Raw genomic sequence first — 14,074 nt, forward strand, 5'->3', positions numbered from 1 at the left:
ACTCCAAATAATGGTACTTGAAGTAACATATCAAAAATTCCTAATTGTGCAATGAGGGCCCTTGAATTCTCTGCTCCAGATTAGAAATCAACAGCAGCAGTACAACCCAGAAACTCAATTTGTATTACCCAAACATATCATTTGTAACCTAAACCAATTATGCCAATAAAATTATTGTCCTCAACCCAATACAGAGCTGAACCTGCTTAAGCTCACTGAAATTCCACCTCTAGCTCTGGAAATTGTAACCCTGTTCAGATAACATGCTAAGCCATGGTAGTTAAGCATTCTGAGCTAAACATTATGGCTTAGCGTGTCATGTGAACCATGGCCGGATCTACACTACTGCTTTAAAGCGCTTAGCAATAGTGTAGATCCGGCCCAGGACTTCCTGTGTTGTGTGGACCATTCCTAACCATGGTGGCTACATAACCACAGTTTAAATGCACTCAATCACCATTTGCTGCAAAAGGGTTAGTGGCCTAACTATGGCTTAGCGAGTTGTCTGAACAGGCCCACTGTAATAATGATGGGGGGGGGGGAATTGTTTGGTTTGCATTTTAATGTGAACTTACCAAATTTTGCTCTTTCGGACCAGTACATGATCTGAATTCAGTTGTCCTTTAAAATTAGCATTTCTCTAAATTGTGTAATGGAATTCTCCAACTGAAAAGTGTACAAAAATGCATATACTCGTCAAAAGTGCACACAAAAATACATAGATAAATGAAAAGGTCTTTAAAATGCATTATATTATGCTTGCAAAAAAAGTGTATATTAGGTAAAATTGCATTTGAAAAGGAATACAAATTTTCATGCAAGCTTTTTTCGGTAAAAAATCTCAGCATTTGGGATGAACGGAATTTAAGAGTGAGAAAATGGGAAATTGGGAGAAACCAAAATTGACAGATTTGTCCATTGCTATGCAATATATAGGGATGGACAAAGGTGTCATGAATGGTGCCACCAGTGTTCTTAATTAACGGGTTCAAAATATGAATTTATCCTGCTCATAACACTTGGCTATCCAAGAAGTTATTCTCAACATTATGTACATGTTCATGCAGTGAGTTTTTTCAACTGTCCTTTAAGAGGTCATGTATATTTGTTGTCCAAACCTCAGGCACTGATCACAGATAGAGCAGGGCAAATATGCCCAAAAGCTTATTTTTCAGGCTCAGGTGGGCTGCAATTCTAAGTATTGCTTCTTACCTAGGAGTAAATCCTGCTGAACTTGATGGGACCTATTTCTGCAAAGTTAGTTATGCATAGGACTGCACTATCCATGTCATTTAAGTGATCTGAGAAGTTTGAAATGGATTCCTTGTCCAGAATATTTAGACAATTAATGCATAGACCCTCTTCTTTCCATAGCGTCCTGGTCTCCCAGTCTTCCTCCCATGTTCCCATCAAGATCACAGAACTTGTGAGTATGGGATTGTTTATGTGACACTGATGATTGTAGTGGTGGTGGTGGATATACAGTAAGAAAATTCTCTATAACTGCTGTAGAGTTAAGAATTTTGAGATAAATTGAAGGTCTTGAGATGGTACAATATGACATTCTTAGAAGCAAACTGTGGCTCCTGAATTAAAGCAAGAGAAATGTTCCAATTGACTGGCATAATATCAGAGTGTTATTTATAGTGTACTTTTTTCTCTCTTCCTTTCCTTTCAAACCTTTTCATTGTTGTTGCCCTAATTTTGGCCTATCCAAAGTCCAGTTGAACAACAGTCTCTGGGCTGCATATCTTTGTGGAACTAGATATAAAGTCTTCATGATAGGTTACCTGAATTTGCAATTGTACCTTAACTTGACGCAAATCAGATGTTCTCATTTGCCCGCTGCGTGCCGTGGAACGTTTCCGTGACCTGTTGCCTGAAGAAGTGGCCGATTTATTTCACACCACACAACTGGTTGGAAATGTGGTGGAGCAACATTTTGGTGGAACGTCACTCACCATTTCAGTTCAGGTTAGTAAACACTTCTACTATGCTTTCTTTAGCGTCAGAAGAAGCCTTTTGCTTTCTCCTATAATCCAGTGAGAAAAAGGCAAGTCCTACAATGAAAGAATGGGACATATGATCTGTAATCTCCTACGTGTGATGAGATTCACTATAGCAACAAGTCAACAGAAAGTCAATATTAAAGCTGGCCTAAGTGAGGGGGGTGGTGGAACTGACTAATTAATTTGGTGTGTTCTGGGACTATACTGCAAACACCATAAGATGATGAAGAATGCATCATTGATTTCAATACAAATCTAGAGAGATGGCTTTGAGGAGTTGGAAGAGATGCATTCACACTTGATTTTGCACTTGGTTTGGGCCTACACTGTGCTGTGTCCCATTAGCCATCCTTTTGTCAGTGAATACAAGTAGTACTTTTGAACTAGGCTCGTAAATGAACTTCAGGGGCCCAGAAAACCAGCCTCAAAACAAGAAGTAAATTTTCCAAGCCCTGACTGTCCACTATTGCGTGGATATTCTCAGAAAGGAACTTCTGGCTTCTACTGGCCCCTGTCCTCACTTCTCCTTCCCTTCCCTCATTGCTGGCTTTTCCTCATCCTCTCTATTATCGGAAGAACTACAATCTACCATTCTCTCTCACTTAGTTCTGGCAACAAAGAGGTCAGAGATAGGGTGAGAAGAAGGGGGAAAAGGCTACCTCTTCCATTGCATCACTACTGGTCTCCTCACACTCCCCAATGGATGAAGGAAGGGAAGGTTGAGTGTTTGGGGGCGTTGCTTTGGGATGAGTGGGAACAGGGCAATGCTTTTCTGAGACCTCCAATTGGCTCATGAAATTCCACAGGTTTTTCCAGAAAAAATCCCAAATTAATTTAAGGAGAGTCTCACAGGCCTCACCCATCCCTGCTGAATATTTGATCAGAGGGCAATCCAACGTCATTCTGACTCCAGTACACCTTGTAGCTTCCATCCTCCAAGGTGACTGAAGTGCCTCAAGTAGCTCTGCCCACACACACAACCTGTAAGTAGAGATGTAATGATTGTCTTAAATCTGTCCCATCTGTGTTTTGTAAATTGTCAGGCTTCTTTCGCCCCATCATCAGCTCTTTGATGGATTCTGATTTTTTCCCCTTCAGAAAACTCCACAGAACAGACCACTGCAGTTTACATAACTTTCATTAGCATGTAATACTTTTTTTTAGCTCAGCATACAGTCAATGAGCAGTGTGTGCATATTTCTACACATCAGAGGCTGAAGAGAGATCACAGATGTATAAAATGTGGGTGGTTTTTTTATAAAAAGTGGCATATATATTCATGCATTTTCCAGCAACTTTCATATTTTTTTACAACTAAACCTGCATACAGTTCTAGGAAGTTTTTTAAAAAAATGCTCCACAAATCTGTGAAATCTGGGCAAATTGGAAAAAGCCCACCTGCTGCAGAATCCACAGGTGGGATTCATAGAAATCCAAAATCATTTAAATCCATTTCAAATTTCTCCAACATCCCTACCTGCAAGTACTAAATGGCCCCCGTCATGTCTCCAACATCTCTGCCACCATTAGTCTCAGCCACTTCCTCTCAGGTGTTCAGTGGATGCATAGAGAGTGGTAATCGAGGCTGAGCCTATGTGCATAACTTCCATATCTATGATCTACTATCCTAGAAAACGGAGGGCATGGGTTTGCACATGTAGGAGTCCATGTGCCTTCAGGTGTACATTCACTGTCTCCTTGCACACACTACCCTTGAACACGAGGGGCTGAAAGTTGGGATAAAAAATACTTGAATAAGTGAATATATTAAAATAAACAAGTGGATGTCAGGGATGAGGTATGTGGATGACTGAACAGAGCAGATGAACAACTGAACAGGGCGTCATTAAAACACTTTCATAAGTTCAGTTTAATCCTGAGTTCATCTAAGGGCTCATCTACACCAAGCAGGATATTCCACTATGAAAGCGGTATAAAAAGGCAAGAGCCACACTACTGCTTTATAGCAGTATTGAAGTGTATTGCAGGATCTACACAACTGCTTTATAGTGGTACTGAAGTGCACTGACAACTTTTGGAGCCCATGACACATCTACACCAAGCAGGATATAACACTATGAAAGTTGTATGAAAGCGGTATATGGTATGTGTCAATGGGCCCCAACAGTTGTCAGGGCACTTCAATACTGCTATAAAGCAGTTAGACCATAGCTAGGCCTAAGGTTTATCCCTGGATTGTCCTGGGGTCAAACCTGTTCACCTAGGTGACACACAGGAGATCCAGTGCTCAGGCTGGGGCGAACCCTGGATGATCCCAGGATAAACCTTAGGTCTAGCTGTGGCCTTAGTGTAGCTCCTGCCTTTTATATACCACTTTCATACCGCTTTCAGAGTGAAATATCCTGCTTGGTGTAGAAGAGCCCTAAAAGAAAGTTTTTAAAACTTGCAATGATTTTTGCCTCCCTACAAATTTCCAATTTCCCCTCTTGCCACTGGGATGGCATCCCTACGTAAGGCTGTCAGAGAAATCTGGTTGTGAGGTGGGGCTTGATGAACTTGCATTGGCTCAGCCCCCTGGATTTCAGCTCGTCTTCCACCAGCTGGCCCAACTCCATCCGAAGCAAGTTGGGCCAGCCAGAGGATTTTCTGTATATATATTTTATTTGCAGAAATAAACATTTGCGCAAATGGCAGGCGCCATATGTGCAGATGTCAATTTCTGCATTTTTTTAAAATAAAATTGAAAACGTTTCTGGATTATGGCCAGGGGGGCGGGGGGATTGTGGCTCAGCTCACTAATGCAAGCCGAGTCAGGCGTGCTGTGGAACCCCAGCAAGCTCAAAAGGGGGCAGATTTCCTGGTGACAGTTTCTGAGCTGCAACCTTGAACAACCTGGATCCACTGGCCACTGCTGGCCCTCAGACATTTTGTTAAAGCCAGATTGTGCAGGGAAGGCCACTGTCCCATACCGTGTCTGCCAACAGCTACCTTGTCTTTTATAAATAGCCTCCATCAATCTTGCTAAGCGCCAACATTATTGGGAACATCTGTGATCGGAGATGGGGAGGGTTGAGGGAACACAACGCCTTGGCATTTCTCCCTCTTCCGACCACCATTTCCTATTCGATCTGGACCTGAAATAGCAAGGTGTCTGTTCCCAAATGCTTTGGCGCCAAATTGTACCCATGAGAGTGCTATAAATTAATGCACAATGAAATTGGATTTAAATTATTAATGGGCAATATTTTTTGAATACCCAGGGGAGCCTCCTTGGCTGCTCTTATCTCATTCTCCTTTTCCCCCCCTCTCCCCTCCCCTCTCCTTGTCTACAGGATGGTCCTGAAGCTGGGCAGACTGTGAAGGTGAGTGCTTGTTTTATTATGCACAGTACAAATTAATAAGAGACAATTATGAGAGCCAATAAAACCAGTCAGCTGCAGCACATTGCTGCATTGCTATTTTATCCTTGAAGCTGGAGGGATCCCAAACCTTCTCTTTGCCTGTAAATATGTTGATTGAAGTGGAATGGTGCAATATGGTTACACCTCACCTCCTCGCTAGCCAGAACTAGAAAGTAACTCTTGACCATTGGCCCATGGAATGGTCCCACCGTGCGCTCTGCTTTCTCTTGTGTCTGTGAGAAGGGAGCTGCCTCTGACTACCGCAGTGGGCATTCGAGATTTATTATTAGTTGTAGTTAGTAGTATTTTATTTTCTAGTCAAAGCTCTCTCGGCGGTTTACAACAATTCATAAATTAAGAAAATACAGTATAAAAAATACAACATGAAATACAGCATAAGAATTTACATATATTAAATTTAAAACAAATTCAGTCAGCTAAAATCTTAAGAATGTAAAAAGAGCCCTGCTGGATCCGACCTGGGGTGGGCAGGATTTTTTTGTTTAATTTACTTACTAGAATCCCATAATGCACCAACAGGAACTTGGTGGAAAAGGCACACATGTAGAATTTAATTATTCTGCGCCTGCCAGTCCTTCCATGTCCAAATCCACTCCTTGTTGCCTCAAGAGTTCTCTATTTCAGCAGTATAATGTAGGGCATGGAGGAAATCATATTGTTGTTGCTAATGTGAAATAACGTAGTCAGAAATCCTTGCCAATCTAATGCAATTCACCCAGAGATCTATCAGTAGATCCCGATCTAACTTCTGCCTACTAGTGGATCAGACAAGCTATTTCATCATTCTCTTTCTCACAGTTGCAAACCAGATGCCTCTGGATACCCCATAAGCAGGTCAAGAAGACGGTTGTCTTCTTCTGCTATGTGTCCTCAGAGCTACAGCGTCTCTGGAGGTTCTACCCACAGACTCATCCTCCATGTGTCTGTACAATCCTGGTTTTTATTTTTATTCTTTTAGTGGCTGTTGCCACTTCTGCGTCAATGAATTCTACGTTGTGCGAATTGTGTGTTGTGCATTACATATTATATAAAGCAGTACTTCCTTTTCTCCATCCTTCTGAACCTATTGCTAATTTCAATGTCATGGTGCCATCTTGAGTTCTGCTAAATGTCTCTCTATCCATGCTTGCCTTTCTCCAGGAACAAACAACTTCCTTCCCTGACCCAAATCCTCCTCTTACCCTAATTTCTGAGTACACTAGGTAGAAAGGACTTTTGCTCTAATTCAAATGCTTCGGCTATTGGGCGTTATAAAAATGCAATAATAAATAAATAAATAAATTACCACCAAGCAGCTGGATTTGTGCTTGTGTTTGAAGTGTTGTAAGATACTAGGGCCCAATCTACACCAAGCAGGATATAACACTTTAAAAACGTTATGAAAATGGTATATGTAATGTGTCCTGGGCCTGAACAGTTGTCATAACCATTATAAACTGTTATCCGCAGTAGTGTAGATCCTGGCGCCCCCATGGCTATCTTTCCTTTGGTGAGCAGTGAAGGTACTTTTATTTGGCTTAGCATTCTCTTAGGCCCTTTCTACACCTAAGGATTATCCCAGGAAAATGGACGGATCGTCCTTGCCTGCTCCCGGGATCCCCTGTGTGTCATTTGCATGCACAGGGATGATCCCGGGACAATCCCTGGAAAAAAGGCAGGTGTAGAAACAGCCTTAGTGTTTATGAGTTGATTACTGCTCATGCTCCTATTTGTGTTGCTCTGCTTTCAAGTTTTTGAATTGTAAAGTTCTGAGGGGTGAAATGTTTGAATTTTGAGAGTTTCGACTAAAAGGTGGTACAGAAATACTTCAGGCAGATCTACACCTACACAGCACTATGAAAGCAGTATGTTAGAGGCAGGAGCCACATTACTGCTTTATAGCTGCATTGAAGTGCACTGAGAACTGTTGGGGCCCAATGACACATACCATATACCTCTTCCATACCACTATATCCTGCTTTCATAGTGCTATGTCCTGCTTGGTGTGGCTCCTGCCTCTTATAAACCACTTTCATACCACTTTCATAGTGCTGTATTCTGCTTGGTGTAGATTATGAGGAGATTCAAACTATTATCTAGGGATGCTTGGGGACTCGTAGTCACAGAGTTATTGCTGGCTGCACTCCTGGGTTGATGGAGTGGCTGTGCTGTGGCATGTTATGTGGCTGGCTGGCATGTCCCCATGATTCTGAGTTCCAGCACCAGCACCTGATTGGTGGGCTATGGCAGCATTTTAGGTGTGTGGGGGGGCAGGGCTTGTTTGCCTTTATGCCATTTTTATTTTTTAATTTCCCAGTTGTTTGTTTTTCATCTCCCCTCCAAGGCTGGCCCTGAATCAGATATGGCAGCTGTTCCACCAGCCTATCAGTGGCATTTTGCAACATAATGTGAGCATAGGATTGCTCAGTTAAAATGCCTCTTGGGGGTTGATTAGGATCTCTTTTCAGTTATTGTTAACAATTGACAATAGCAAATGGAAGCCATTCTCTTCCTTTCTGTTTTCTACATTGACTTTATTTGTGATATACTTTCTATTGTCACCTGAGAATAGCTGACAAGTATGCAGGAAGAAATCTGTGCAAAGGGAAACAATGAACAAGAAGACATTTATTACACCTTGGGTGATTGACAAATCTTACAAAGAACATCCAGCAATGAAATGTCTTTCTTTATGGTCCACCTCCAGCTCTTCCCAGTCTTCACCCTGATTTTACTCCTCCCTATCTAATCTACTCTTTTGCCAAATTTGTCCCGTGATGTCTACTGCTATCAGGCTAGTGACTGATGGATGGCTTTTGGATTGATGGATGCCCCCCCCCAAATCTTACTTTATTGCACTACTGTATCCAAACAAATATTGCAGTCCCAATGTAGGCATTTGAGTGCAAAGGGACAGACCCCCTTGCCTTGTTCCATGAACCCCCAGTTCTATTGCCTCCTTCCTAATCCCTTTCCTCACCTCACTCATCAGTTTTAAACAGAACCCAAGTGAATGACACCCGCATCACAACTGACTTCCTACTGCTGAGATAATGCCTTCCCCAACATGGTGTGCTCCAGATGTTTCAGACTGCAACTGTCAGATGCTAGCTGGGGCTGGTGGAAGCTGAACTCCATGACATCTGGAAGGCACCAGGAAGGATATATTATGCCAACCATCAAGTCCTTCCTGCAGGCTGGTATAGCAAATGCCTACACCATGCTCCCACTTGGGAGAGTTGAGCAACAGTGGTGTGGGAACTCTCTCTGCCAGTCCCCAGAAGGTCATGGCGACCAGAATGCACATTATAACTATTGCAGGGGTAATTTGTGACATTGCATAGAGTACGTTCCTATGAGTACGTTCCTATGAGTACGTTGCATAGAGTACGTTCCCACCTCTGAGAGTGGTGCTTGTAATGTGCTAAGGCTCTGAGTCATCTCTTGCGGGATGGATGTTGCGGTTGCCTAGGCACTACAATCTCAAATCATCTCTACAGGAGTTTGAAGGGCTGGGTTGATCATCTAAATCACAACCTGACACATGCCAATTTAAATCCACAGCAGGCTATGGTGACCTCACTGCAGGCCTATAGCATTACCGGCAAATACATTCATGTGCAACATGTTAGTTGGAAGAAATGCTCCCTTGATTAGCCATCAGCAAACATATATCTTGCTTTTAGAATTAAAGGGGGAAATTGATTTTCTATTGTACAAGAGGCAAAGGTCACTTGACATGTGTGTAGCCAGTGAATTGTGAACATATGCAAGTGTGTTTGGGGCTTTCCATTAGTTACGCAATGAGAGGACAATGACCTACTGATATTATTGCAAACTCCCAAGTTTTTTTTTTTAAATTGCACCATTCAACCTTTTGAAACATATTAGCTATTTGTGTGTGTGTGTGTGTGTGTATTTTCCATCTCTCTGCAAAACCAGAGAGCATTGTAATTTGTGATAATTTATTGTCCCTGCATTGATGATGTGGCTTTAAGAAAAGAAAAGAAAAGAAAAGAAAAGTGAACTGTGCGTGTCCTAATAACATTAGTTGCATTCTCAACCCATTTATGATTCAATTACTGCAATTGCAGGAAGATGACACGGCTGGGTAAGTCACCACTGCTCCACCCTCTATGTTGGGTAGGGATCACGAAGCTTGAACCCAAGCAGAGAAATGAGAGTCATGATTGTCATCAAAATGTGGGTCTTTCCACTATCAAATATCTTCTTCATACAAAAAGAGGAGGGGGGGAGTTCTTACTACAAAATGGCATGACATGTTTATCCTTGGAAGAAGAACAAATGTCACTGTTCATTTTGTTGGATGGACTCCCTAGGTCAGGTGTCTCCAGCTGGGCCAAGTGTCTTTCTTGTTGCTGACCCTCTCTCACCACTGCATATTCTGAAGCAGTTTGGAGGTGGGGTGGAAGGGAGGAGGGAGGGAGGGAGAGAAGTAGGGGACAGAGGCAAGTTAAGACTCGTCCCTCCCCATTTCCACATCATCCTTGTTTCTGTATCTCCTCCTTTATTCCCAAAGCTGAACCGCCCAGAGAGCTTCGGCTATTGGGCGATATAAAAATGTAATAAATAAATAAATAAATAAATAAATAAATAAATAAATAAATAAGAAAGCTCTCAAGCCACTGACAAGAGGATGGGAGAGAAAAAGAGGTGGGGTGTATTGGTGATGGGAGGAAATAGACATGCGTAAGGACAACCATTCGAGGAAGGTGAAGAACAGCCCTCCTTGGGTTGGAACCAGAATACCCTTTCCATGAATGGAAGCGCTTCATGTTCTGGTGGAGGCTCTCACTGGAAGAAGTGGGAAGCCATTTTAGCCAATTTCTCCTTCCCCCTGCAGTCCACCATTCCACCTCCCATACTGCTCTACAGGGTCTCACCTCCCTAGGGCCGCTTTTCAGAGGGCACAAGGGACAGCTGGGTGAAGGAGCCATTTCTCCTTCCTCCAGATGATGCACCTGCTGGATCTCGGAGCTCTTCTGCTCATGGAAGGGACACTCTGCATCCAATCCCTTGTTAGAGCTGAGTGATAGTGGATAGCCCTTGACTAGGAGCCAGCTATCAAGTCAGGGTTCAATTCATGGAGTTGAATCCAGGGGGCAGAGCTGGGAGATCAGAGCCTGAGCACAAAGGACAGAATCCAGTGGGGCAGTTACTGTATGCTCCTGCTGCTTCAGTTCTGCCCTGTCTTGGGCCTAAGGACCTAATTCTAGGACGACGCTTCAACCTGTGCCCCTGGCTGACCACCTGGGGCACCCATGGACATGTCTGGGGCTACTAGTTCTAGCCCCAGCAGTTTATGACTCCCAACATATGGCTTTTATGAGGCATAGAAAAGTAACAAGAACTAAATGCTCTGAAAATTTGTGGTATAATTCCAAATGTACTTAAGTTCAGGGCTTTGAACTTTTCAATGAATCATACCTCTCCCTACATTGAAAATGCCCACTACTAACATCACTGATGAAGCTTGAAATAGCACTCTAGCTGGTTGAAACTGTGTTTGTGTGTGTGTGTGTGTGTGTGTGTGTGTGTGTATGTGTTTGTGTGTAGTACCACACACACACACTTTAAGTAACCCCATAAGCCCCATTAGATGATGTATTTTGAATGGGTGCAACCGGGTGGTATGGGGAAATATCATGCAGAGGAATATTATCCAGTGAGATCCATGTGAGGCAAGAGTTATTTATTTTTCTCTTCCTAATTTCAAAATCAAGACTAAGATGGACGTCAGTGAAAATAATAGACATGTCCAATCAGCGCACGTATTGGAAGAGTTCTGTTTGCACTGTTCCATACCTCAGTCATACTGATATATGCTCTTGTCGAACTGAGACTTTGGTGAAGAAGAGATACGATGTGTTTCTCTACTGCTAGACTCACATTAGTCTGAATGTATTTTATCCTATCTAAAAGCGTTGAGTGCAAATATGTTTACCGGTCTGACAATGTGCTGCTCTCTGTGCTGACTTTTGTTTGCCTCAGGCATGGCCCCTTCTTGTTGATGTCATGAGCTCTACATCCCTTCTTTGTGTGTGGAAAAGTAATGAAAAAAGTAGAATATCATCGACTTAGTTTTGAGTATGGTTTGCGTGTGTGTGTGTGTGTGTGTGTAAAATATATTGTTGAAAGAAATAGATTTTGTGTTTTGGCCTTGGAAGAAGAACAATAAATAACTCAGTAGGCAAGTGTCTAACATAAATTCAGTTTCACAATAGATAAGCAACTATTGTTCCTACGGATGCTGAGCTTTCTTCTTGACATGACATTAAACTGTAGGGAGCCAGAAATGGGCTGAGCAATGAGGGTTGGATGCTTTAGAGATAGGGATGTGCAAATCAGCAAATGTGAAGCTCATTGAGGTTTTCCAAACTCCACCTTGAACCTTGTTCTGACTCACAGCCATATCAAATTGGTGTAATTATTATTATTATTATTATTATTATTATTATTATTATTATTATTATTATTATTATTATTATTTGAAAATGTGTGCATTTTCATTAGGGGTGTCCAGTGCCAGGAAATCCATCTCTCTTGGGGATGAACAGATTTCTCCCTAGCCCCCAACTCAGCTTGCCTTTGTGAGTTGAATTACAGGCTCCCCACTGGAACTTACGGGTGCTGTGCACAAATGGCTCCCAGATCCTGAGGAGGGAAAGGAACCATAGCAGTAGCAAGCTCACATAAATAGCTTCTTTTCTCTCTGGGGACCCGAGAGGAAAAAAGGAGCCATTTGTGCACAGTGGCGAGGTCACTGTGAGCTAGTGTCTCCTTTTCCCTCTTGGTGTGGCAGAAAGAGCCATTTGCGCATAGCCATGGGGCACTGTGAGAGAGTGTCTCCTTCTCCCTCCTGGGGAGGGAGAAGGAGCTATTTGTGCACAGCGCAGCAATGGCACAACACCACAAGCTGGTCTGACTTGACCTGTGTCAAGCCGGACCAGCTTGTGGAGAAATGAGCTAGAATCAGAGGAGTTGAACAAGCAAAAACCCAGCAAGCTCCAAATAGATTCCTTCAACATCCCAAAATTGTATGTGCATTTTTCCAAATGTACACTGCAATTGCGCACAATTTAAAATATAACACATTTTCCCCATTGATTAAAGCCTGTGCACATTTTTCAAAAGTACATATTCTTTCATGCACATTCCCCCTCCCCCAGAAATGTACACACTTTTAGAATGTTGTTGTTGTTGTTGTTTCATGAATCACATTAAAGCTCAAAATGTATAGAGTTTGATTCCAGTTTGGGGTTACAGTAATCCATTTTGTTCCTGAGGGGCAGACTGGGAGAATTCTGGTTTAAAACAAATTAAAATGCATTTCACATACACCCCTATTTAGAAGAGGGGTACAATAACATAACTGGATATTAGGAGGAGCCATAGTTCAGAGGAAGAGCACATCTCTGGTTTTGCTCCAGATATATCTCAAGTTAGAAGGCTCTGTCTGAGAATAGAACAAGAGCCATGTTGGATCAGACTGAATGCCTATTTCATCCAGCATTCTGGTCCTCACAGATGCCTATGAGAAGTTCACAAGCAGGACATGAACTCAAGTTGTGTTCCCCAGCAACTAGTATACATAGGCTGTCTGACACTAGAAGTAGCATGCAGCCATCAGGACCCCTAGCCATTGATAGCCTTCTCCTTTATGAGATCCTGGAGAATGCTGCCAGTCAGAGCACACAGTACTGGGCTGGATGGACAAATAGCCTTACCTGGTATAAGGCAGCTTCCCCTAGGTCCTTACTGTTCTGGCAATAATGTAAGGAGCCCCAGGCCATTGGAGAGCTGCCCACATTGCATCTCCTTCCCATGCTAGCATTTCATGCTGGAAAACAGAAGAGATGCTGGTGTTGGGAGGAGCTGCTGTGTAGTCCCCTCCCATGTGGGAGTCCCAGTGTAGTCCCTCTCACATGATCGCCACAATGTACAAATTTCTGTGTGGGGAATAAGAGCTTGTGCGGAATTGAGACAGAATGAACTTGGCCATGGAAAGGGGGAACCTCAGCAAGAGCAAGCTTGACACAGATTCCCCCATCCCTATGACCCTCCAGAAGATTAACCTTGGATAAAATGCTGGGTGTATTCCCTGGACTTAACGCAGAGTGGACTCATCTCAAACAAGCTTGTCTGGAATCATTTGAACTTGTGATCAAATGATTGTTTGAGCCCCATGCAGGTTAAGTCCTTGACATATGTTTTGATGCTGCTGTTGGGAACATGACCTTGAGGCTTCGTCAACCAAATTTCGTCCCTCTTAGGCCATAGCTAGACATAAGGTTTATCCCAGGATTGTCCTGGGGTCAAACTTGTTCATCTGAGGGCCTTGCTAGACGAGGCCTTAGCGCGCCTTGAGACCCGGTTTCCCTGCTGTGCGTCCAGATGACGCACAGGGGAATCCGGGACCAGGCCGCACTGAGGCCTCCTCTAACGCGCCATAAGCAAAGTCGCTTATGGCACGCTTTTTTCGCAGCCCTGGCCTCAGGCCGGAGCTGTGAAAGGTCTAGCTACTTCTGTGGCTTTTTGTGGCTACTTGCTTACTCACGAGTAGCTGCAGAAAGCCGCGGACCTGGCACAGCGCTCATACGAGCGCTGTGCCCATAGGCCCGCGGGGGGGGAAGAGAGGGGCAGGGGGAAGGATGGCAAGGGGGGGAGGGCGGGTGAGAGAGC

At 43.3% G+C, this 14,074-nt stretch overlaps 1 protein-coding gene across 1 annotated transcript in view; it reads left to right on the forward strand.

The window, feature by feature from the left end:
- FHIT (fragile histidine triad diadenosine triphosphatase) overlaps positions 1 to 14,074 on the forward strand; it is an 866,513-nt gene that overhangs the window by 591,332 nt on the left and 261,107 nt on the right. Inside the window, exons 3-4 of the mRNA XM_063123429.1 lie at positions 1,829 to 1,974; positions 5,303 to 5,332. Coding sequence (XP_062979499.1) covers positions 1,829 to 1,974; positions 5,303 to 5,332 — 176 coding nt within the window. The remainder of the gene's footprint in view (positions 1 to 1,828; positions 1,975 to 5,302; positions 5,333 to 14,074) is intronic.

This window comes from Elgaria multicarinata, chromosome 3 (genome assembly GCF_023053635.1).
Source record: "Elgaria multicarinata webbii isolate HBS135686 ecotype San Diego chromosome 3, rElgMul1.1.pri, whole genome shotgun sequence".
NCBI classification, from domain to species: domain Eukaryota; kingdom Metazoa; phylum Chordata; class Lepidosauria; order Squamata; family Anguidae; genus Elgaria; species Elgaria multicarinata.